General features: G+C 39.6%; 1 protein-coding gene across 1 annotated transcript in view; it reads left to right on the top strand.

The window, feature by feature from the left end:
- Window positions 1-27,366, top strand: part of LOC148362310 (polypeptide N-acetylgalactosaminyltransferase 18-like) — a 138,531-nt gene that overhangs the window by 96,583 nt on the left and 14,582 nt on the right. Inside the window, exons 8-10 of the mRNA XM_088340222.1 lie at window positions 4,230-4,367; window positions 12,541-12,636; window positions 24,902-25,066. Coding sequence (XP_088196348.1) covers window positions 4,230-4,367; window positions 12,541-12,636; window positions 24,902-25,066 — 399 coding nt within the window. The remainder of the gene's footprint in view (window positions 1-4,229; window positions 4,368-12,540; window positions 12,637-24,901; window positions 25,067-27,366) is intronic.

Consider the following 27,366-nt stretch of genomic DNA (forward strand, 5'->3'; position numbering starts at 1 on the left):
ATTACAACATTGTCCGCATACGTAACTAAGTCTGTTAACAAATCAGAAAATTCTTCCAAAAAATTTGAGTATGGTCCAGGTGGGCGATACACAACAACTACATAAATTGGTGTTGACATTAAGGACCTCATAACAAGTGCTTCAAACGTTTTAAAGCTAGTAGGGGTATTAGAAGTAAATTTCAACCTATTTTCCGATATAAGAGCAACACCTCCACCTTTTTTGCATGGTCGTGCCAAGTGCGCACTCACAAAGTTAGGGGGAGAAGCCTCATTTAACACTACAAACTCATTTGGTTTCAACCAGGTCTCACAAAGGCTAATAAGGTTAAGATTGTGTTCATTAATAAGGTCATTAACAAGTAAAGCTTTGGAGGCTAGTGATCTAATATTAAGAAGGCCAAGCTTCAGCACTGTGGACTGAGCTGAAACCTTTCGCGAGTTTTGCACCTTAGTGGTAACCACCACAGGATTCGACTGCCGGTCCCGGGTCTTGTGCCTTGCATGACGGCAGATGCGGCCCGAATTCCATACCACAGGAATATTGTTGACCGGTGGAGTAGCAGGATGACTATTGGTAGAGGTCATTCCACCATATCAATGATTTATCATGCCAGTTAGAAATCAAATTTCCCAGAAAATCACTACAACCCATCACTGATGAGCTACAGTATTTTCATAGCCATTCAGAGGGCTACTCTTTTTGGGGGATTCTGCTGGTAGGTTGGAGACCACTGTTTTAGATGACTTGTATGGATGAGGAGGACACTAAATTGTTATTGGTTTACTGTAATCTGAAATAATGTCCCACAATCAAATACAACAAGCCGAAGAATAACCCCGCAGACACAAGCAGATGGATTTGTTTGGGACACACAAACGGTTACCTGAAATAACTGATAGAAAAAAATGATACAATGAATAATGGGAAAGTATGAACAAAAGACAGGGAAAAAGAAAGAAATTCCCCCCCAAAAAAAAGTCATGTTTGTGGTATGAAAGCAGTGGTAGACATAAATGAAACAAAGGAGGTGTAAGGAGGAAGGGGTGTTTGGGTCAAAATTGAACATCAAAGTTTGTGTCTTTGTAAGAGAAATCAACTATTTCTATGAACAAAATAAAACAATTGAGACAACACTCAAGAACAAGGCTTTGACAAGGAACACAGGCAACAGGGAATACGGTGACAGGAAGAACGCCTGTGTGGAACATCTCCTCATGCCAGTGTGGGTTTTCTCTGGGCACTCCGGTTTCCTCCCACAACCTAAAAACATGCATGGTAGGCCAATTAGCAGTTCCAAAATTGTCCCTATAAGCGAATGAGTAAATGTCACTGTGGGCCCTATAATTGGCTGGCACACATCCAGGGTGTCCTCTACCCACAGTTTGAAGTCAGCTGGGATGGGCTCCAACACACCAGTAGACCTCATGAAGGTGGGCGGTCGGAAAACTATTAAAAGGCTAACGACAACAAGAGGAAGATTCCACAAGGCAACATGGCCTATGGAGCTGTAAATGGTTGACTACCAAGTAGTGCTCTTTGAACACAGGTTGTTGTTCCAAAAGTCTTAAGTAATTTTGACACTGGATAGCTCGGAAGCTCTATCAAAAAACATCTGGTACATTCCGAAATTTTGCAATCTCAATCTTTAAATGAAATGTTCAACAATGTTTAGTGTAGGCACCACTTGTCACATGACACGCATCGAGACCATAGTCAGAATTTTGCCAAACGTGTCCTAGTATTGCATTGTCAAGGGTTGCAACAGCTTCTGTCATTGGTGACTTCACCTTATCTACATCTCTTGGAATAGGGGTCACATAGACCAATCCTTGGTGTAAAATCTGGAGATCTGGGTGGCCAGGACATTCTGCGCAGACCGTCCAATCCATCTGTCTGGAAGTGTTGTGTTCAGAAACTGTCTAACCCTGGGGCTTGTTAGGTTAAAGGTCTATATCTGAATGAATGAATTAAAACTTTATTTTGTACATTAAAATAAAAACAGGACAAAAACAATGAGTCAACAACAAAATAATGTCACATAACATCGAAAAGGGGTAGTCAGAAGCAGATGCTTATTTTCCCTACCCCTTTAACTTCCCTATGAAATACATTTTACAAATCCTCTTCTCCTCTTGTGTCTAATATAACAAAATCTCATGGATATACTTATTACATAGGTCAGATATTAATAATTATAAAAATTACAATAATCACATATTTTATACACTAATCTTCGTAATACCCATCCATCAACGTCATAATGCGCCTAGTTACCAAATGTCACTGCGGCACCAATAATAATAACAACAATAAAAATAAACATAATATTTATGATAACAGTTATGATATAATAATGGCAACAATAACAACAAGTTAACCATAGTTTTGAATGCAGTATTTCCAATCTCACTCATATCCCATTTTCTTCATCCCTGTATTTCGCCAGTAATGTTTTTTGTATTTAAATTTGAACGCATGAATAGTTGGACATTGTTTGATTTCATCTTGTAGATTTTTCCAAAGTTTGACTCCACACACAGACACACACATACTTTTCCTAGTGGTTCTCACCTTTGGGATTATGAATTCACTACAGTCCCTTAAATTATAATTTCCCTCTTTCCGAGTGAATAATTTTTGGATGTTTTCTGGCACTATGTTTTTGTTGACCTTAAATAACAGTTGTGAAGTGAAAAATTTTATTAAATCATCCAATTTTAATAGTTCGGACTGCATGTATAAAATATTAGTATGATCCCGATATCCTACCCTGTGTATGGTTCTTATTGCATGTTTTTGAAGGATAAAAAGGGGCTGTAGTGAACTTTTGTAATTGTTGCCCCAGACGTCTGCACAATACGTTAAATATGGCAGAACTAGAGAACAATATAATAAATACAATGCATTATAATTTAAAAGGAATTTGGCTTTACTAATTATTGAAGTGCTTTTAGATACTTTAGTTTGTATGTGTCTGAATCCAAATTATTGAACATAAATTTAACATTCAAACCGATATCAACCATAACCACAATGTCACGGGACCGGACCAGATCGGAGGCAGGAGGCAGCAAGGGAGAACTCATTCGCGTTAACGATCAGAAACTTTTATTAAGGAAATAAAAGTCGTCCAACACTCAGGGACAAAACAAAACAAAAACAGGCTTACAGGCAAACAGGAACTTAGACTAGGAATACTCACAAAACAGGCTTTTACTCAGAACGAGCAAACACAGGATTCCTCAAAGTCAAACAGAACAGATTATTGCAGAACAGAAAACATAATGAACCAGCAACCCGCAATACCCACAACCCACCCTTAAGAAGCACACACGCAAATTAGACGATCTGCTCCAGCCGGTGCCCAGGGGGCGGGGCCAGCCGGTCGACACGGCGACCATGCTGGACACGACACACAATTATGCATGCCCGTTCTGTAAGAGAGAAGACCAGGAAATCAATCAGCCAAATCACCCGAGGTTTTATTCCTAACAGCAAAAAACTAATATAGGGGGCTCGGGTCCCTCTCAATACAAATCTGTGCTCCCCTGTGGCCATCAGGGAAACACACACCCGAGGAGCCCCAAAGAGATATATCTATAATATTCAAATCAAAACAGAAAAACACTACCCACTCCCATTTTATTGGTCACAGAACATCTGCACTCTGTTTCTTAAGATGCTTATTGGCTCTTTTCCTGGAGTCCCAGATGACGCCCTTTCTTGCGTACGTTACTGGCCGGGGTACGCTTCCGGGAAACACCACACCATCTGGATTCCAAGAAGCGGGGATTTTCCGTACAGCCTTGGGCCCCACATCGCCAGTTCTTGTTTCGTCTATCTGGACGCTAAGCCTTTAAAACAACTTTAAAACAGCACTATTCAACTTATTTGCAATACAACTTTGATTTATTAAAAAACAGTTAGCATAGCACTACGTGTCTGCACAAAATAATAAAATCCTTCAGGCTCCACATGCTGTTGGAAAAGGAAGTCACCAGACTCTTTCTCACTCAATTTGCCCATTATTCAGTTTTCCAGCAAGTTGAGGTACGTCTCACCATTGACTGTTGCTCTTTCAAAGAAGAATGGTCCCTAACTGCTTTTTTTGCCTTTTTTTTATCACATTTTTATTGTTTGTGTGATCGCGGGAATATTTGGTGAAACTAAAGTGTTGCATTGGACTGAGACTATTGAATTTGTTCTGTTTTGTTCTTTTCCGACAGAACTCAGGAATAAACATTGGCGACATTTCTGAGAGGAAGGCCCTGCGATCCAGACTCAAGTGTCAACCATTCAGCTGGTTCCTTTCCAATATCTACCCTGAGCTCCGATCTTACAGTAACACAGCTGCTTATGGCGTGGTGAGAATAAATTGTCCTTCAATTTAACGTCTTAAATAATGAAGTAATGGAATGACTTCTTTATGAATGTGGTACATAACCTAGCTAATAAGGTAGTGTCCTCCATGTTGGTCATGGAGACTTTTGTTCTTTTCCTTTTTATTTTTTTTCTTTCGTTCTTTTTTTAGTTCTTTGTTTTTCTTTCTTCGTCTCCCTCACTCTTTCTCTCTCTCTGTTTCTGTTACTCTACTTTATTCTCTCTACTTTTCTTTGTACCTCTCCCACTTTCTTTAGCTCCCTTTTTTCTCTCTTTTGATTTATCTCTCTTTCATTGTTCTTTCTTTCTCTCTTTTTATGTTTATTTATCTGTCTCCCTTTATATTTTTCTGTCTCTTTTTCTCTTACTCTCTTTCTCTCTAAATACCCTTTTTTCCTCTCATTTTGTTTTTCTCTCACCTTTCCTCTTTCTTTCTGTCTTTCTTTTTCTCTCTCCTTCTTTGCTGTTTGCTTTCTTTATCTCTCTCTTTTTCTATCATTTTCCTTGTCTCTATCTGCTTTCTTTCTCTCTGTTTTCCTCTTTTTCCCTTTTCTCTTTCTATCACTCTCCCTTTCTCTCAGTCTGTCTCTGCTTCTCTCTCTCCTATCTCCTTGTCTCTTTCTCTTGCTGACCCTCTCTCTCTCTCTCTCCCTATCTCTCTCTCTCTCTCTTTCTCTTGCTCTCTCTCTCTCGCTCTCTCTGTCTCTCTCTCTTTCCTTTACTCCTTCTCTGTCTCTCTCTCTTTCCTTTACTCCTTCTCTTTCTCTCTCTCTCTCTCTCTCTCTCTCTCTCTCTCTCTCTCTTTCCTTTACTCTTTCTCTTTCTCTCCCTCTCTCTCTTTCACTGTAATGTATTAGTCCGGCCCCAGCAAAAGTCCTTTCTCTACTGTGTGGCCCCAGAGCTCAAATGAGTTTGACAACTCCGGGTTATGCCTTTTTTTTATAAGTCTACGATGCTTTTGACAAAGTCTTCCTCAATGGATATGTAAATTAGGTATCACAGGTGTTGATTTTCGGGGATGGAATAGCAAGTCCAGGCTGATTCTCTTTCCCTAAGTCATCAGGTTCCAATTTATCAGTTTAGCATCAGATGATTTGTTGGTAGTCAGCTTTACGATACGTTTTTTGTTGGTTGTAAAAGATGATATTTATTATTGAAAGCCAGATTCTAATCCAGGAAGTTGCAGGCTACCATTTTGAGTTCTAAAATAACAAATAAAATAACCAAACCTATATTCAAAATAATAACACGAGTTTTGGGTAAAATTAATGCCTCAAATATTCTTTCTAAGCTTTTATTTGAGTTATAACACATTGATTAATGTTAATATTTTGTCAAGCCCGAACGTATGACTCATAGATGATAACTCCCATTAACGCTAGATACATTTCCTTTGACAAGCTCTCTTGTCTTGGAATTGGCTTTAAAGGGACACTGTGTAATATCTGAACACTAGATGTCGCTGTATTATGTAGTAAAGTAGCTGAGAGTTCCTTTTTGTTACGGATTTGCATAAAGGGCTACCAGTTTGATATACATTTCTAAATTGCCAACTTATCATGTTATTATAATGTTGTTACCAGGTTGAAATGATTAAAATTCAAGGCAACCACTAAAACATCGTGTCAGTTAGAAATCAAATTGCAATCGCTAGATGCATAGTTACGTTTTTTATACAACTAAACTTGAAATATGTTCCAGTTGGAGCCTTCACTCTAAAAATTCTGGTATACTAGTGATCCCAAGACCCAAGAAGAGATCTGCAGGTTCGAGAGCGTTCTCCATTCGGGCCCCGGTGCTGTGGAATGCTCTTCCCCCTGAGATTCAATCTGCTACCTCAGTGGAATTGTTTAAATCTAAGCTTAAAACACACTTCTATTCTATAGCATATGAATAACTTATTTCATGTTTACAATATCAGTGTAGTATTTGTTATTGCAACATACATTGCAGCCTGGTCATCCTGGAACATCCATTACAGAAGGGGGGACTACTTCATTGCAGTCCCTTCTCAAGGTTTCTTCATTTTCCTCATGTTGAGGTTTTTGAGTTTTTCCTTGCCCTAGGTTTTAGATCAGGGGATGGTGTCACAATAGTCTGTTGTTTGCAATAATCTGTGGTCTGTGGAGCCCTTTGAGACTCTTTGTGACTAAAGGCTATACAAATAAACATGACTTGACTTGACATAACTAATTTTAACTTGCAGAATCAGAAGGTAAAGTGAGAGCCAATCAGCTGTCCGGGCAAACCAAGCCGCCGCAGCTGCGCTTAATCGGCAATCATGACAGATAAAGTATAATACTGAAAATTTAGCTAAAGATTTGAAATGGACATTCTTTTACAGATCCAGCCCACCTAAGAACAGAACCAAGTTTATGTCTTCAGTTCGAGAACTGCAAAGGACATTTAAATCGTGCCGGCACTCTAGGTGTGCTTATTTGTCTTTGTTTTTAAGCTGAAAAGAAAACTTCTACAAAGTAATGTCAAAGATGATCTACTTCAAACACTGAACATAATTCATCTCAAGATTTTTCCCATTTATTTTTGTTTGCCAGGTTTCCTGTCTCTTCACATGAGTGAGCAAACATAATAACCTTTCTGATCTTTTGTTCAGCTTTGCTGCGTTTTTGTCTAATTGCCTAAACCTGTTGGCAACACGGTTGAATTGTTCTGTTTTTTTTCCATTGGGGCTCTCAGGGTAGAAACAATTACTACATTCATTGAGTTTGTTCAGAAATAGCAATGATAAACACCAATTCTACTTGCCCTATTTAGAGGAACCCAGAAGTCATCTGTTGCCTTGGTAATATTATAGAGTGTGTCATCAGGCACATAAAAATGTGTTATGGAAGGCTTAACACGCTCACCACATGTAACAAATTGCTCATACACAGTTTTAAAAATTCTTAGGTTTTCTGTTTTTATCTGGAAAAAGACATCAAGCTGCCCTGAAAACTAGTTAGAAATAACAAATGCTTTGTTAGGTGCTTCCCTACTACTCAAGTCAAGTCATGTTTATTTGTATAGTGTCACAGACCAGAACGGACACAGGACTCAATAGCGTACGTTTCTTAGTTTTTATTGAAAAGAGAGGGAGAGTAAGGCTTGCTTGCTTGATCCGAGGACTGACGGAAAACGGGAGCGAGCGAGGCGGGAGTGACACTTCCGTGTCGGACGAAGACAGGCGGGAATAATAAGTCGTTTGGCCGGGGCTGGAGATCAGAGGCGATGTCGAGTTCGTAATCGGGGTCGTAGGCAGGAGGCAGGGAGGTAACGAAGAAAAACGGGTCAGGTAACAGGGGCAGGCAGAACAGGCGTAGTCAGTTCCAGAAACGGGTCAAAAACGGAGATCAGGCAGGAGAAAGGTTTAGCAGGAACGGAGTTGGACGGGAATGCTCACTGAGTGGAATACAACAGCTCGCAACGATCTGACAAAGACTGAGAGGAAGTCGGGGGTTTAAAAAGGGAGTGTCCACCAATCAGCTGTCCGGGCTGTTGGCGCCAATCAAGCCGCCACAGGTGCACCCACCAGATTGGCAAACACGACATGTAGCCCTTAATCACAAGGAGTCTCAAAGAGCTGCACAGACCACAGATTATTGCAAACTACAGGCTATTATTACACGATTCCCTGATCTAAAACCCACATGAGGGCAAGGAAAAACTCAAAACCTGAGCAAGAGGAAATAAGAAACCTTGAGAATTGACCGCACATGAGTTAATTCCCCTTCCTGGATGACCAGGCCAAAATGGATGTTGCAGTAACAAATAATACATAGACATTGTCTATGTGAAATCTAGGTCAATCATAGGATAAAGAATAGAGCGTGTTTTAAGCCTATATTTAAACTGTTCCACTGAGGTTGCAGATCGAATCTCAGGGTGCAGAGCATTCCACAGCACCTGGGCCCGAATAGAGAGAGCTCTTGAACCGGCAGATCTCTTCTTGGCTCTTGGGATCACTAGCAGACCAGCTTTTCCCGAGCGAAGGACGAAAAAGTAATAATTCCGACTCAGCCCCAAATTTATAAGTTACCGGCGACTATAGGCATTATTGTCCAAGTATGTGTCCAGAAGGGAAAGCAAAATAGACATGAGAACAATAACAAATGGAAAATTAGCTGAAGAGGCTTGAGCCGCTGCATCCATGCGCGCCGCCATCTTAGCATATATTGATTATTTAAAGGTCATAGTTTGTGTTGGAGCTGAACAGGAATAATCCTTTAGAATTATCATGCTCCTCGATGCAACTTCTAATTACTTTAATAGTTGTGTGATAAAAGGTTTTGCAGTAACTACTCCACCCAATTATATGCAAACATTATTTTTGACATGTTTACTTATGCCAATCCGTGTACACATTTGTAGAATTATATAGATAGATAGATAGATAGATAGATAGATAGATAGATACTTTATTCATCCCCGAAGGGAAATTCACTTTTCCAGCAGCATCCCCAAGCTGAGAACAATCGAAAATAACTGAGAACAATCGAAAATAACACGGGAGCTGCTGGAGTGGCTGCCATTCGTGACGGCGCCGGAGAAACGATTCAATTTGAATCATGTACAAACAAACAAACAATTGAATCATGTACAAGAAACGATTCAATCTGAATCATGTACAAACAAACAAACGCGCCGGAGAAACGATTCAATTTGAATCATGTACAAACAAACAAACAATTGAATCATGTACAAGAAACGATTCAATCTGAATCATGTACAAACAAACAAACAATTGAATCATGTAGTGTTCCTCCCTACAATGACTAGGATCTCCCAATTGTTATAATTAGCTTGCTTTATTGTTTTAATAAGCGTTTTATATAGAATACGATCGCTTTTGTTGGAAGCGCAGCAGAATGCGCTTTTACGCGAGGGGGGGAGGATTTTATATACGGTGTGCATTACCGTTCTATTACGTTCACAACAAAAACAAAGACGGAATGGTTTAAGTTGTATTACATTCCCAACAAATGCAAGACGAAGTGGTTTTGGTTACATGTTCGCCATTACATTCCCTAAAAGTGATATAAAAGTGAGACAAAACGAGGTAAAAGTGGTTGTAGTAGCGAGGGGATGCAAATCTCGGCAGGGATGTATTTCTCGGCATAACACCGGGCTGTAGAAATCATAACCGCTCAAGACACAGCCCCGTGAAGATCAAGATTTCAAGCTATGGCACCGAAGAAGCCAATATGTTATTATTGTAATAGTTTTTCATTTTGATTTTATTATCTTGTCATGAAATGAAAATAAATGTCAAGAAATAAAAATGGATTAAGACGAGGTCACTGCGGTGACGGGAATCTATGTCCACCCCTTGACATCTCGAGCACAACTGACGTGTGCTCGGCAAATCGCGCTGTATATACGCGGAGAAAGGCGTTTGACCGTCACACGCGTAACACGCTAATTTCACGTAATAACACCGCGATACAGGCGCAGAACATGCTATTACCATGCTCCACCCACGATTACCCGCTGAAATTTCCCGTCCTGCCCATATGTAACCACGCCCTGGCCACGGCCAGAGCACGTCGTTTCGCGTCATTTCATAGCTTCTAACCCTAGCCCATTGCTCCCATTATTAATGATTACAAATCCCTAATACAAACACAATGCATCACCTGTTTACTCACATAAAGACAGACTATGTAAAATAAAAATAAAATCTCTTGTTTTTTTTAACCAAAATAAACAACAATTATTTTAGCATCTTTCTCAGTTATTTACCCACTTGCAGTGAGTAGTAAATGCTAGTGTACCGCGACAATATTAGCAATCTACAAAGACGTTATCGTATGCTACCAGTAACTGAGATGATCCGAATTAGAGCCAAAATGGGCAAGATGAGATCTGTCAGCCAAAAATATACTTTTTTCCGTATTAGTTTGTAACACATTCGTGACTCAGGTTACATATTTGAGATTTTTGTTATAAATACGCAATCTTGGTTACTAGTTGTGCTATTGATGATCACGGATCTATGATTTGTTTGGTGACGTCTAAGGTTTGGGAAAAATTATAAAGGGCAAGGGTATCCAAAGTGGTGCCCGCTGGCACCTGGGAACAGTTGATGTGCCTGTGGACCTATGGTGAAATTAGCGCTGGGTCATTGTTTTTTTTTTTCTAAGTAAAATGATTTTTTTATTAGTTGACTGAGTCTACTTAACCCTAATTTCCTTAACTACCCTCCTAAAAAAATAGTAACAACATAATAATAACAATCTAGAAATTCAAATATATAAACTGCAGTTCATAGGCTTTATTTACAACAACATATATTAAATTATTGATGTTTTTAAGCAATTATTAAGTCAATATAATAAAAACATATTCTCGTTTCAAAAAAAGTATGTATTCTTCATTTCATTGATATTTTATACAGAAAATACAACAAACTAAATTCCATTGTATGGGTTTTATAGAGCAAACGAGCAAAAAAATGTACAGTTTTTTTTTAGCTAGCTATCTGGCAACTTTTTTTGCTTTGTAGCTAGCTAGCTTCCTACATTTTTAGTTACCTAGCTAGCGTTTCACATCTTTGCATGCTATCTACCGAACATTTTCCTTTTTTTTGTCAGTTATCAAGCTAAAATTTGGCCTCCTTTCTGGTTGGCTATCTAACATTGTTGTTAGCTTTCTATCCAGCTATTTAGTTAGCTCTTTTACCCTTGAGATAGCTATCTAGTTCCCTTTTAATGTTTTACCTGTTTAACTTTCTAGCTAACTATCAAGCTAACCTTTAGCTAGATAGAAAGCCATCTTGCTAAGTGACTATTTTAGCAATAATAATAATAATAATAATAATATATTGTACTTCGAAGCGCTTTTCAGGACACCCAAGGTCGCTGTACTTATCGTAGAAAACAACAATTAAGCAAGAATAAAACAAGCAAGTAATAAATACCAAAATAAAACCACAAAATCCAACTGGATGCCCTTTGCACTAATTATGAACAGAAGGAAGCCTGATGTTTCAAAAAGGTTGTAGACCCCTGATCAAGGGCTTATGTACAACATACCTTATTTACATATCGCTTTCGTATATCGTGCATTTGTCATTAATTTTCATAACAAGGCAATTTTATTATGCCTTCTTTTTGGACATCATGCCTATTCCATACCTGTGAATTTGAGATTTCCAAGTACTTTATACATGATTTAATCCTTTCGAATTGTGGACACAGTGCAACAATCTTTCACAGGATTTTTTGTTTTGTAGAAATACATTTTTAAGATTTTTTTTGTTAAATCGATCAGGTACTGCCTATTTTCGTCTCCTATCCGGATCGTCTTGATCGCTGGTAGCAGATAACGTCATCGGAGATCGCTAAAATTGTCGCCATACACCAGTAAATGTTATCCTCGACCAAGCATTTATTTGGTACATAAACTTGTTCACACTAATCGTCTTTTTCTTAGTAGTATGTCTTGCGTATATAGGTTTTGTGTTAAGGTTTATTATTGCTTAGTAAGTGAAATGGCAATCATTAATTGTCACAGACCAGAAACGGACACAGGACTCAATAGCGTACGTTTCTCAGTTTTTATTTGGAAAGAGAGGGAGAGTAAGGCTTGCTTGCTTGATCCGAGGACTGACGGAAATCGGGAGCGAGCGAGGCGGGAGTGACACTTCCGTGTCGGACGGAGACAGGCGGGAATAGTAAGTCGTTGGCCGGGGCTGGAGATCAAAGGCGATGTCGTGTTTGTAAGCGGGGTCGTAGGCAGGAGGCAGGCAGGTAACGTGGCAAAACGGGACAGGTAACAGGAGGCAGGCAGACTGGGCGTAATCAGGTCCAGAAACAGGTCAATAACAAAGATCAGGCAGGAAAAAGGCTTAGCAGAAACAGAGTCGGACGAGAATGCTCACTGAGTGGAATGCAACAGTTCGCAACGATCTGACAATCACCAAGAGGGAGCTGGGGGTTTAAAAAGGGAGTGTCCACCAATCAGCTGTCCGGGCTGTTGGCGCCAATCAAGCTGCCGCATGTGCTCCAAATTGGCAATCACGACATTAATAGGGGGAGCACTTGGCTGAGGTTGACAGGTATAGTATTACGAATCCCATTGAAACTACAAATAATTAATATTCTGTTTCTCTTTTCAGTCATAGCTTTGCCTTTTTTTCTCTCTCTTTGAATTTTACAGTTGAAAAATAGTCTGAGAAATGACCTCTGTTTGGACCAAGGACCTGACACTGACAACATACCCATCATGTATCTCTGTCATGGTATGACAGCTCAGGTTAGTTTCACTGTCTTTCCCTTCATTACGTCTGGCCAAACGCACAGCAATGCAAAACAAAACAAACAGACCAGAACGTACACGGGACGTAATTGCATGCGTTTCTCAGATTTTATTGAAAGAGAGTGAGAGTAAGGCTTGCTTGATTGCTTGATCCGAAGACTGGTGGAGAGCGGGATCGATCAAGGCGGGGGTGACACTTCCGTGTCGGAAGAAGGCAGGCGGGAATGGCACGTCGTTTGACCAGGGCTGGAGATCAGAGGCGATGTCGAGTTCGTAAAAGTAGTCGTAAGCAGGCAAAACAGGCGTAGTCAGGTTCGGAAACGGGTCAAAAAACGGGAATCAGCCAGGAAACAGGTTTTAACAGGGACGAAGTCGGACGGGAACGCTCACTGAGTGAAACACAACAGCTCGCAACGATCTGACAAAGTTTGAACTGAAGTCGGGGCTTAAGAAGGGTGTGGCCACCGATCAGCTTGTCCGGGCTGTTGGCGCCAATCAATCTGCCACAGGTGTTCCAAATAGGGCAATTATGACAGTAGGATCAACTAAAGGCTCTTTTCTGTTCAGTGTTTTTGAACTGGGTAGACAGTAGATAGCTTTCCATTTCTTCACAGCTCTCACAGCTATTTAATTCATGCCAGGGTTGGTCTACCAACCAGATAATTAACATCCATAGCGAATTTTGAGAGCAGAGGTACAGTACCTGCTTTATTTCAACAAAGTGGCATAAGAAAATAATGAAGCACACAACAGTGACAAAATAAAATACCGGTGCTACTACTCATCAGCGAAAGGTGATGGATGGAGCCATAGAGAAACAGCAACCACGGCGTAGAAGGGGGGAAAAAATGGCTGATTTTACCTTCTCCCTTGGTACTGTGACGGATATATTCTTTCCAAGGGCTGTCTTTGCTTAAACATCTCACTTCACTCACTTCAAATTGGACCATTTAACATCCTATACCACATCTAAATGACCCCATCATTTTCAGAGAGTGCCTCAAAGGTGGATCAATTTAAATGATCAAATTCACCATCAATGATAACACTACCTCGTGATGTATCTACACCTGTCCACTATGGCATCACCGATGCCATTTTGCACAATTTTACAATACCGGTTTCACACGACATCGCATCACACCATTCGCTCTGGACGATGCCAAAAGGCTTTGCTTGAATATTTATGACTACAGGCAGTGTTAAAAAAAAAAAAGCCGGAGCTAGCGAAGCGGCTAGCGGCGTTATAAGTCTTCGGTACCATCCGTAATCATGGTAAATGCAAACTCACGACCTAATAAGATCATCGAGTGCTGGTGGAAAACATCGAAGCGCACAGGGAGCGCAGTTGCTGTGTTTTGCTGAAACGTGGCTCACGTTTAGCATTCCGGACGCTAACGTGTAGCCACCCGGAGCTACCCGGAGCAATCCGGCTTCAACGCCGCTAAACAGAGACACGAAAGCCGGGGGGAATCGGAGAGGAGGCGGACTTGCTAACACGAGGTGGTGTATCCCTGGATTTTCACAAAGAAAAGTTTTCCATCTGCCGCAGGGATGTTGAATTTTTGGACTGGCGTGACGTCATCCGCTCCGCTACAAGCACCCCTAGGGCATCATGTTCATCTGTTAATAAACAACAGGGTAGACTGCTGGAAGTGTGAATTTCCCTACGGGGATGAATAAAGTATCTATCTATCTATCTATCTATCTATCTATCTAGACTGTCTTGGGCACTTGAGCAGATAAAGCAATTTTTTATGGAAACCTGATTTTGGCAAACATCTTGATTCAGCCCAAAAAAGTGACGATATATTATTATTATATTTTTGCATGTTTTTTTGACAGCCCGTATTAAAAAAATAATTAAAGACTGATTCGACTAAAAACTATCTGCTTTACTTAAGGTGATATTTTGTCGCCACCATGTGGACGTTATGGAAAATTGCTTTCACCTTCCTTTAACGGGTCTACAAGTCCAACTTTGTTGGCGATAGAAAGCATGTTTTGTTGCTTTTTGGGACTAGTCACAGTCGGTCCAGAGGATTTTGTTGACACGATGGCTTTTTGAGACATTTTAAATTGAAAAAGTTGTGTGTGCACATTATGTAGATTCATCAGGCTGTTTTGCAAACGTTTGCAGCGTAGACCCCAACGTTGTTGATGCACAGGGAGACACAGGCAGAAAAAGGGTGTGGCGACTGTTTAGCCAATCGTAATGCAGCACACAATGCACGAGGAAAACTCCTGAGGTCGTGATACCTCAAAAAATTAAATCATAGAGCAGCAAAGGATTATTCTATTGCGTAACGCTTCACTGAGATTTTGCTGTTTGAAGCCATTACTACTGTAATGGAGTGTGTGGCCATCAGATGGAGGAATAGGCAGTGTGGTAATTCCTTTTGCTACTTTGATATTAAAGTACTTCTACCATTGGTATTACTAACCAATTCTGAAAAGTTGCCTACCCAGCCATAAAGTTGCATGCCCCATTTTTCTCAACTTGAAACACAATAAGACGACTAATCGCAAAAGAAAAACATTGTTGCAAAGTCTTAAGGATTGATAAGATATAATATATCACAGAAAAACACTTTAAAATTAAGTTTATTAGAAATCTACTAACATTCATTGCATGTATATGATATCGCTGTTTTCAAACTGCCATCACTACGTATCTGTATTTACTCATCTTCATTCATGCAATGTTTGCGTTGCGTTGTCTGCTTCAAGCCATGTGAACTCCTCTTTCCACGATGCTTTCAATGTACGTTTACCTTTTGTAGCGTCATAAATTTTGTTAGCTTCTTTTGAATATTTCTTCTGGGGCTGAGGTTTTGGCTTGATTCCTAACCAATTCAACATTTTTTTCTGTTCTCTGTGCATCTACCTTGGAAAATGATATATGACTTTATAATGCTCGGGAAAGTCCAGAAGCACGAAGTTATTTGATGCAGGCTTCTGATTGGCTGCCGAGTATAAATTGCCAAACGAACCGAAGTTTCCAAACCGAGCGAAAATTTCGAAATTGCAGTGGCGGGGCGGCAGTGGCTCAGGCGGTAGAGCGCTCGTCTCGGGATCAAGAGATCGCAGGTTCGATTCCCGGCTCCTCCGTGTTACATGTCGAAGTGTCCTTGGGTAAGACACTGAACCCCTAATACCCCCAATAAGCAGTTTAGCGCCTTACATGGCTGCACTGCCGCTATTGGGAAATATGAAGCAAACGGTAAAGCGCTTTGGGAAGTCTTGACTTGAAAAGCGCTATATAAATGCAGATCATTTCATTTCATTTCATAAAGCAAACGTTTCATTTTGGATTTTTTAATTTTAAGTTGTCGGACACGTTTTGTCAGAGACGTTTTGTAATTGATGCACGCACCGGGCGTCCGGGCAGACGTTATTTCAGACACTGTACTAACCCATATCCACTCGACAAACATAATAGACAAAAACTGTAAAGGATAGTTCCATTCGCAGTTCCATTCATCTGCAAATCTATATGGGATGGGGTTGTTTCACCAACGCGTAGCATCAGGGGGGAGTGGGGTAAAAAATGTACAGAATCTTGTTGCATCACAATAAAAAAACACTAAAGGCATGGTAATTATTTGAGTTTATTTAACTTCATGATGGATGACACCAGCTCGGTGGCCTTGGGGGTAGGGTGCCCGCCCCGAGACTGGGAGGTTGCTGGTTCAAGCCTCGACCGAGACTTACAACATTGGTACTCATTGCTTCCCTGCTTGGCACTCGGCATTAGGGGTTGGAATTGGGGGGTTCTGTCACCTAATGACTCCCAACACATCAGTTGGGTTGAGCGAGGGGGCTGGGAATCCCCTCCTCTGTATCAACCTCCCAGAAAGAGTCGGAAATATGAATGTGTTCTTGACTCTAGCCACCTCCCGCTAGGGGGATATGGCTCTGGTATATATATATATATATATATATATATATATATATATATATATATATATATATATATATATATATATATATATATATATATATATATATATATATATATATATATATATATATAATGGACGACATAAAGGTTCTACTGTATGTGCCAATGACAAAGTTCTACCAGGTTCTAAAAACAAAGCCTCCAATAAAAAGAAAAACAAATATTTTTGAGTTGCAGCAAAGTACAGTGAAACAAACTGACGCAGGTTCAGGGAAGCTGCTGTGAGCTGTTCAGAAAATATATCATGTTTTCTATTGTGTGACTATATAAATACCTGTCTATATGTTACACACACATTGGAAATACACTGACCTTGTTGAAAGTCTGTAATAAAATGGTTTCCTTTGCTTTCACCTACCAGGTATTGTTCAAAAGGCCCATTAGATTTCTCACATAACCTGAGTTCATGCAGCAAATGGTTCACAATGTCCTACATCACAGGAATTTTGATGAAAAAAACAAGGCATTTTGTATGAAGTGAGAGAGTGTGAAGTACTCAGTTAACCAAATAGAAATTTCCTAGCTCTGGTATTGTCATAGAATGTCTAACATTGCCTGCAACCCGTAGCTTTCTTCAGCACCACATTGTCAGCCACAAATAATCTCTTCATTAAGTAAAGTCAATTTATAGCTGTTGTGCATGTGCCGGTGGCAGATGGGTTGTAGGATGCGCCAATTATAAATTGTGCCGTTAGCATCGCCTTGTGACATAAACGGGGTTCCCGCGAATCCTTGAAAAGTTGTAAAAGGAAATTCAATATTCTAAAAATAAGGCTTTAATTGGCATTAAAATGTCTTAAATCAAATTTTCAAAAGGCTTACAAATGTGAGATTTAGTAACATTTATCAATTGTCTCTTTTAATAATTCAATGATTCACTTTCGCGGCAACATCGCGTGACCTCAATAATCAGAGTTGGGTAGGGTTACTTTAACTGGATTACTTTCAATTACTTTTGGATGACTCCAATACCAAATATGCTAATAAAAGACAAAAGAAACTAAATATGAATAAAATTACTAAATTTTGTGCAGGCTTGGGGAGTAACGGAATACATGGAACGGCAAAAATGATGTTGGCAAGCTGTTTGGATTTATTTTCATTATGTTTCTGTCGCATTTTATGTTAGTTTTGCCGCAGATCAAAGAGATCAAAGCCAGGAGAGAACGCTTACCATGTGTTGTGAGTCATTATTTTATTCATAATTACTTTCTTTTGTCTTTTATTAGCATATTTGGTATTGGAGTAATCCAAAAGTAATTGAAAGTAATCCAGTTAAAGTAACTTAACCCAACCCTGTCAATAATGGTGATGTGGTTTCAGTCGGGCCTTTCAGAGCAGAACTATGTCTTAAGTCTACCCACAATACACATAGAAATTTGGGACAAAGACCTTTACTTTGGACCATGAGAAAGTGTTAATTTAATGAGAAGTGGCAGCCCACCTAACATTTTTTGCCATGGCTAAAAGCTGTGCCAGGTAATGTGTAAGAGCCATGATATATTTATGTTTTTATACAGTCTTAAAAAGTCTTGAATTAAATTGCTTTAAGCTGTAGGAACCCTGATAAAAAGCTCACCGGGAGCCACAACATTATAATAATTTTTTTGAACAAGTGGATTTCAGATTGTGATTTTGAATTGAAAACTACAGTAAACCTCAAAATCTTTATTAGATTACATCCGCGTTTCTCAAATTGGGGTTTAAGTACTGTTGAAGGACAGTAGTCTCCCTCTGTTGTCCTTTGCGTGTTCTTTTTGTTTAAGACGATGAGAATGTTTTTAAAATCAGAGGCTGGAGATGAATTTTCTATTGAGAGGTTTAATTGCAGAATATTCTGGACATGTATAAATACATGTGTGTATATGTATGTATTTAATATGTTTTTATGTATACAGACACACACATTTATATATTTTATATATATACATATATATACATATATATATATATATATATATATATATATATATATATATATATATATATATATATATATATATATATATATACAGGGTTAGGTAGAGTTACTTTAACTTGATTACTTTCAATTACTTTTGGATTACCTCAATACCAAATATGCTAATAAAAGACAAAAGAAACTAAATATGAATCAAATTATGACCCAGAACACGTGGTAAGCTTTCTCTCCTGGCTTTGCAACAGAAACAAAATGAAAATAAATCCAAACAGCTTGCCAACATCATTTTTGCCGTTCCATGTATTCCGTTACTCCCCAAGCCTGCACAAAATTTAGTAATTTTATTCATATTTAGTTTCTTTTGTCTTTTATTAGCATATTTGGTATTGGAATAATCAAAAAGTAATTGAAAGTAATAAAAACAATGTAATGCAACAAGGATAGCATGGAAATCCACGACTAAAATTGCTTATTTGTATTTTCATCCCGATACTCGTCACCAAAACGGGCATCCGCCAAAGACGGACAGTCAGTGAGAGCCTTGGTATCCCATTTAACGAAGTGGTTTTGTCTAGACTTTAATACAGTCTTAAAAAGTCTTGAATTAAATTGCTTTAAGCTGTGGGAACCCTGATAAAAAGCTCACCGGGAGCCACAACATTATTATAATTTTTTAGGGGCGGCAGTGGTAAGGAGGTAGAGCGCTCGGCTTGGGATCAAGAGATCGCAGTTCGAATCCCGGCTCCTAGGTGTTACATGTCAAAGTGTCCTTGGGTAAGACACTGAACCCCTAATACCCCCAATATGCAGGTTAGCACCTTACATGGCTGCACGGCTGCTATTGGGAAATGCGAAGCATACTGTAAAGCGCTTTGGGAAGTCTTGACTTGAAAAGCGCTATATAAATGCAGATCATTTCATTTCATAGACTTCCCTGCTGAAGCTGCTGCTCCTGCTTTCGGAGTCCGGATAAATTTTATATGGATAACACTTCCATACTAATACCATTTGCCTTTTTGTAAAAACTTTTTCTCTCTTTATGTCAATGCAAGCGTGACAAGATTGCTATCAGTTTAACACAACCCTGAGCTAATCCTCCTTTTAGAGCGTTTAAGGCACCGTGACAGGAAAAGAGATTGTATTATAAAGCTCTGTGTGGTCACTTTGGCAAGGGCTAACTGAAGCATGAATATTAAATACAGCTCAATTCGTATCAATGGTATACTACAGGGGTAGGGAATTTATGGCTCGGGAGCCATATATGGCTCTTTTCATGAGTATGTATGGCTCCGAAATAAAATGTAACTATTGCACATCTCTCTGTGGCGTTCCAAAGTCAAGTGATTTCATCCCGATTTTGGTCCATATAAAGCCGAAGCAGAAGTTTGATAAGAAACCATTTAAACTGATCAATAAAAACGCTGGCAAACGACATTGATTGGGTGAGCAGTACAGGTGGGCGGATCCCTGCACACAGCGTAAGGCACTCCCTTCTCTCTCTCGCTCAGTGCAGTCTACACCGAAAGTGAATATGACGATATGCTTATCGTTTGCAGTCATTTGTGACATTTTTACAAAAGAACTTTGCATGCACATTGTTTTGAAACCGTTATTAAGGACAAATTTCATGGACTAAAATTGCCTCAACACTCTTAACTAAAGGTGGAAGACAAATTGTAAATGGCATATTTACATTGATTTGTGACACAGGATTTGGCATTATTTTCATTTCATACATTTGATGAAATCATCAAATGACACACAGTGAAATAAAATGTGCTGAAGAATTAGCTTTTGTCTAGAGAGCGTGTTTGGCAGTTTTTTCAATTTTGTCTGAAAATATATGATGTGGCTCTCTCAATTTCTTTTTAAAACATTTTTTGCTTTTATGGCTCTTTGGCCCAGCCCAATTTTAACATTAGTAATAATAACAATAACAATGATAACAACAATAATAAGCCCAAGTCCATTGTGTAAACACTTAACCGCTAGGGATCTCGGCTGTAACTGATAAAAGTTAAAACATATCTTGCGACTGATTTTGGGTTTTCTTTTTTTGTTGTTGCTAAATTTTATTCCCAGTAACTAAGAAAATATATTTTGACTTATTTCAGGGATGTTTGACTGCTAAATGTACCATTGTTACGGTATACTATTCTTTTTTATTTTACTATTATTATAACTTAGGCTAGGGCAGCACGGCGGAGCAGTGGTTAGTGTGTGTGCGGCACAGTTCTGAGGTTGTGAGATCAAACCCCCTGTGCGGAGTTTGCATGTTCTCCCCGTGCTTGCGTGGGTTTCCTCCGGGCACTCCGGTTTCCTCCCACATTCCAAAGACATGCTTTTCAGGTTAATTGGCCGGTCCAAATTGTCCCTGGGAGTGAATGTGCGAATGAGTGATCTGTCCCTGTGTGCCCTGCGATTGGCTGGCAAGCAGTTCAGGGTGTCCCCTGCCCACTGCCCAAAGATAGCTGGGATGGGCTCCAGCTCCCCCGCGACCCTACTAAGGATAAGTGGTGCAGATAATGGATGGATGGATAACTTAGGCTAGTCTCTTTGCACGTTGTAAATATTTAAATATCTTTTTTTCTCTTCAAGTCTTTATTACATGTTTGCCTTAGAGTGCCATGTCTAGATGTAAGATCGGGCGTAAAAATTTTAGCCTAACCCGACCCGAGTCGCAGGCGTATAAACCCGACTGCCCAAACCCGACGGATTAACTTCTCATCTCATCTCATTAGCTGTACCGCTTATTCTTATTAGGGTCGCGGGGGGGTTGGAGCCCATCCTAGCCATCTCCGGGCAGTGGGCAGGGGATTAACTTGATTTGCTAAATGACCTCGAAATAAAGCCGAAGGTTTAATTTGCCGCCAAAGCAAACACAAAACTTTACTTCGGCCGTGCGTACTGCAGCAACAAACTGTGCGTTTACTTGGGGCTGCGTCCTTCAACTTAAATGTGCACTGCAAGTGCAGCGCCAAAATGATCAATTCGGCGCTTAAGTGTGCATTTTGGCAAAGTGAGGCGAACAAAAGTGAAAGTGAAACTGAACAAAATGGCACCGAAAAGAAAATCATATTCTACACATTACAAGCTGCAAATAGTGAAAAAATCGGCCCAAATGCAGAGAGAACGTTTGTAAAGCTAGTAAGATATTGGCAAGAAGAAATGATGTCTGACGTGAGGGTGGTGGAAGGAGGAAGCCGCGCGTCTTGTGCCCAACATGGAGGAGGAACATTTCTTTAGATTTAGTGATTTGGAGTTGAACTTATGGTAAGCATTTTCTTTATCTGAATAATCACTTGAGTAAAATTAAATGCCTGTTGTGTAAATCCTCCACGAAGGGGAAAAATGGGGGTAGAGAAGCCCAACCGGCTTGACTTAATGATTGACATTTTAAGCTTCAATTATGGGTCAGGGATCGGGTCGGGTTCGGGTCCGGTTCTGGCCTGGGGCCAAGATCTTACCTCTAGCCATGTCTTGTTGCGTACAATGTTGATAGCGATGAGTATTCTGTTAAAAAAATTTTTTTGTATTTTCTCTAATAATAATAATGATAATGATAATAATGAGAAGAAGTAGAAGAATAACGATGATGATGATGTGCTGTGGACTGCTCTTCCCCCTGAGATTCGATCTGCAACCTCAGTGGATCCGTTTAAATCTAGGCTTAAAACATACTTATATTCATAATTTATAGCTTATGAGTGACCTATATTTCATGTTGACTTTATCTGTGTATAATTTGTTATTGCAACATCCATTGCAGCCTGGTCATCCTGGAAGGGGGATTACCTCATGTGCGGTCACTTCTCAAGGTTTCTTCATTTTCCTCATGTTAAGGTTTTTGAGTTTTTCCTTGCCCTCATGTAGGTTTTAGATCAGGGGATTGTGTAATAAGTCTGTGGTTTGCAATAATCGGTGGCTTGTTCAGCCCTTTGAGTCTCTTTGTGATTAAGAGCTATACAAATGAACTTGAATGACTTGACAGGACATGATGATTATGATGATGATGATGATGATTATTATTAGTGTTGTTATTGTTATTGTTAAGTCAAGTCATGTTTAATTGTATAGCTCTTAATCACAAAGAGCCTCAATGGGCTGCACAGATCAAAGACTATTGCAAACTACAGACTATTGTGACACCATCCCCTCATCTAAAACCTACATGAGGGCAAATAATACACATATTATCAACATAAAGCTTAGATTTAAACATTTCCACTGAGGTTGCAGACCGAATCTCAGGGGGAAGAGCATTCCACAGCACCGGGGCCCGAATGGAGAATGCTCTCAAACCTGCGGTTCTCTTCTTGGCTCTTGGGATCATTGATCATTGTTATTGTTATTATTCTTGTTATTATTAGTATAATTATTATTAGTAGTAGTATTATTATTAGTAGTATTATGTTGAGGGGCAGCACGGCGGCGCAGTGGTTAGCGCGTGTGCGGCACAGTTCTAAGGTCTTGGGAACCTCCTGTGTGGGTTCAAATCCAGCTACCGGACTTCCTGTGCGGAGTTTGTATGTTCTCCCCGTGCTTGCGTGGGTTTCCTCTGGGCACTCCGGTTTGCTCTCACATTCCAAAGACATGCATTTCAGGTGGATTGGCCGTTCCAAATTGTCCCTAGGTGTGAATGAGTGAGCGAGTTGTCTGTCCCTGTGTGCCCTGCGATTGGCAGGCAACCAGTTCAGGGTGTCCCCTGCCCACTGCCCGATGATTGCTGGGATGGGCTCCAGCACCCCCGCGACCCTACTGAGGATAAGCGGTGCAGCTAATGAGATGAGATGAGTATTATGTTGAATGTAAATCTGAGGTGTAATCATGTGCAACTTTATTAGCAGTGTCCTCGTAAGGTCACATCGGTACCATTCCTTGGCCCTGTGGTTGCGGACCACTGTTTTAGCCTTTAGTGTGGCTGATTTATGGCATGATAAAGACCTCTTCTGGGAATGTCGAGTTGGATTTCCTCCTCCACCCTGTCACAAAGATGCACACGCTCTTCTATGAAAATACGAAGAATGTCAATGCAGTCCAACTGGTGCTGTTTGAACTGTACAAGCCTGCTTGTCTGCTGCGTCTTGATCTCGGGTTTTGCGAGGGCTGAGTGTTATCTTTCATCCTCGTTATAGTCATGTCAGGTTCCGGAGGACTTTGCACTGTTCCGTCAGGCTTAGGAATATTGTACTGTATGTCTGGCTCTAGGATTTGAAGTACTTACCCTGTGTTTGATTTGCATCACTAGACCTTTAGATGGATTCAAAACTAGGCCAACCACTGAATCCATTAGTGTGTCCTTGTGTTTTTGCAGGTATGTAAATGTTTTCAGCCAGGAGTACATTTATATCCGTGACATCTGTTTTCTCCTCTTCACGTTCTGCCACTGGAAAAAATGTTCTTGTTTTCCGAGGGGTTTGATTTATCATTAGACTATGCGACAGTCACCAGTGATTTGCACAACATTAGAAGTTACAATACTAAATGCAAGATATTTTATAAGAAAAGCCTCTTAATTACATACATAGTCGTACCTTGCTAAGATTTGTCTGACGAAATAACTCAATTGGCTAAATAATATGAATATTTACAAAATCTCCAGGACAGGAGTGTCAAACTAATTATAGGTCGGTGGCCACATGGTAGGAAAAATCACTCATGCGGGCATGATGACTAAATTAACTGCATAAAACGTGTGCCTTAGCTGTAGGGCTGAGGATGTTTCAGATTCTTATGATTCAGGGTGTAAGACTTGATTATTAAAAAAAAAAAGCCTATGAATTAATTTCCACTACAGTTGTTGAATTCAGGGAAACTCATGCAAACTGGAAAACAACAAAATCAGCACAAACACTATTTTAAGTGGAAATAATTAGATTTAATGATTTCAAAGTATTTCTCTGCTTTATATTTATTCATTTTCAGATGAAAATGTTTACCTGAATTTGAGATCTTTGCTATTAGATGCAGTATTTATTATAGAATGGAGCTAAAGCTTCTTTAAACTTGGTAGGTAGGGGGGCTAGTTAGGTAAGTAGGTAGGTGGCTAGCTAGGTAAGTGGGTAGGTAGGTAGGTAGGTAGGTAGGTAGGTAGGTAGGTAGGTAGGTAGGTATGCGGCTAGCTAGGTAGGTAGGTAGGTGGTTAGCAGTAAAATTTTGTTTTAAAGAACGTATTTGGATAATAATGACAATTTTATGTCAAATCAACGTGCGACCCCGGGATTTGACTATATGCGTCCCCAGCAAAAATTATGCTTCTAGGACACAGGGACGTGGGCAAACGAGAACACTGCTATTGCATGATAAACCTCTAATGTAGTCATGTCTTCCTAATATCAAAAAAAAAAAAAAATGTAATGTTTTCTGTTTCCATGAAGAATGTGTATTACACCAGCTCCCTGCATCTTCATCTTGGAGTACTGAGTCCAACCATTGACGATGACGACAACAAGTGTCTGGTTGACGTGAACAGCAAACCAAGATTGCTGGAATGCACATATGCCGCCACCAAGCACATGAAGCTTACCTGGACTTTCACGCCGGTAATTAACCTTTCATGTTTTGTGCATTTAATGCAGGGGTGTCAAATTTATTTCAGATCAGGGGCCACATGGTAAAAAAAAAAAATAGTAAATTAATTGCATAAAAGTGTGCCTTGACTGGATGGCTGGGGATCTTTTAGAGGCTCACAATTATGATTCAGGGGTATTAGATTTGCTTATGAAACAATAATTGAGGGTTTTCTTTTAAATATATTTTTTCCTTTACCAAGATTGAATCTCTTGTAGGATTTATCAACCGAGCATTTTTAAGAAAAAAGCATTTCCACTACAGTTTATTAAACTCAGGGAAACTCGGGCAAACTGGAAAGTAAAAAATATAGCACACAAACCCGAAAATTTAAGTGCAAATGATATAAATGACGGATTTGATAATTAAATTTTTTTTTTTTTTTTTTTAATATTTACCTCAATTTGGGAACTTTGTTCTTTGTTTTAATATCTAATATAGAAAGGAGCTGAAGCTTCTTTAAACTTCTGCAAAGAAACTCAATTGCTATTTTTAATTGTGTATTTTTTAATCAAGGTGCTACTCGATCATTTCCAAAGAGCAAATGTTCCGTTTAAGAAAGGCATTCATGCACCACGAGTGATTGCAATTGTGTTGCCTCAAGCAGCACATCAGTGACTTTTATTTTAGGCATAATTATTTGTTTCCTCGAATGTTCTCTGGTTGATAAACGGTACTCACTGGTGGGTTTGCTTTGTGAGTGAAGTATGGCTTTTGGGACATCCAGTAGACACATTTAAAACTGCAGGTCATTGTTTGACATGGTGCGGCTCATTTTGCTCTTGTGCTTTTCTCAGCATTGTTTCATTTCATCTCATCTCATTAGCTGCACCGCTTATCCTCAGTAGGGTCGCGGGGGTGCTGGAGCCCATCCCAGCAATCATCGGGTAGTGGGCAGGGGACAACCTGAACTGGTTGCCAGCCAATCGCAGGGCACACAGGGACAGACAACTCGCTCGCTCATTCACACTTAGAGACAATTTGGACCGGCCAATCCACCTGAAATGCATGTTTTTGGAATGTGGGAGGAAACCGGAGTGCCCGGAGGAAACCCACTCAAGCACGGGGAGAACATACAAACTCCGCACAGTAGGTCAGATAGCTGGATTTGAACCCACACAGGAGGTTCCCAAGGTTTAATCTATCGGTGGACGTATGTTTGACACCCCTGATTTAAGAGAAGACTGTACGTAAAAAGTATATACTTGGATCCTTATAGCAGGAAAAACAACAAAATATACATTGTAAACTATGCAAGAGACCTTATTACTTAAGTGGTCATTCTTAAAAGCAGCATCCAAACGTTTTGTTTGTTTTAAATGGGAAAATTACACAATTGTGATTAGAGGTTTTGTTCTAACATCAGCAAAATGTTGATTTTTCTCTAACTCAAATATAACGAATCTTTTATAATGTAAGAAAATACAAATTGGTCAATATTTGTTTCTCCAAGCTAATATTTGTAAAATGAATAAATGTAAAGGCATGTGAGCGCTCAATCTACTGGTTGTTGATTAATCATGTTGTTGTTGTACCTCTAGTCAAAATTAATTTTTATAACAAAGTATTCATTGAGAAAGGAAAATGCAAGCGTTCAGTCAGTTCCTTCGCATATACATGGAAAAAGCTCTGGCAATTGAACATGATTTAATTCCGACAAAATTGGGCCGTGCATTTCACACCTAGACCTTCAGTAGTGCTATAGCTGAATCGATCCAACCCTCAATAATTATTTTATGGCTATAAAACATTTACTACAGCTACAGCTGAGACACATACAAAAAACTTTAATAATGACCTTTAAAGAATGCAATAAACCATTCTCCTTTATTTCCTCAAGAAGATTTCAATTACTCTGTTGTATGAATTATCTTTGCCTTTCAGTTCCATCCAGAAGTTCTTTTCTATCGCAATCGAAGCCAATGCTGAGAGTCAAGCCTGTTCTGTCATAGTTCTGGCATAAGTTACCGTATTTTCCGCACTATAAGGCGCACCTAAAAGCCTTTATTTTTTTCAAAAGCTGACCATGCACCTTATAATACAGTGCGCGTTATATATGGATCAATATTAAGTCGCAAAGTCTTGCAACTAAAGCAAGCAGCCGCCGACTAGATTTTCCCCCGAAGGCGAAGTCGTCCGCAGTGTATGCTGGGATTTATATACCGGCGTTTCATTTCCTAACCAATGTGTCTATCATCATTTGAATCAGTCACTATTGGCTAAAGTTATTCGGAGGTAAAGGAGGCGGATCCTTTTTATCATTTACAGGCTC

This window comes from Urocampus carinirostris, chromosome 7 (assembly GCF_059441175.1).
Source record: "Urocampus carinirostris isolate Australia breed hairy pipefish chromosome 7, RoL_Ucar_1.0, whole genome shotgun sequence".
NCBI lineage: Eukaryota > Metazoa > Chordata > Actinopteri > Syngnathiformes > Syngnathidae > Urocampus > Urocampus carinirostris.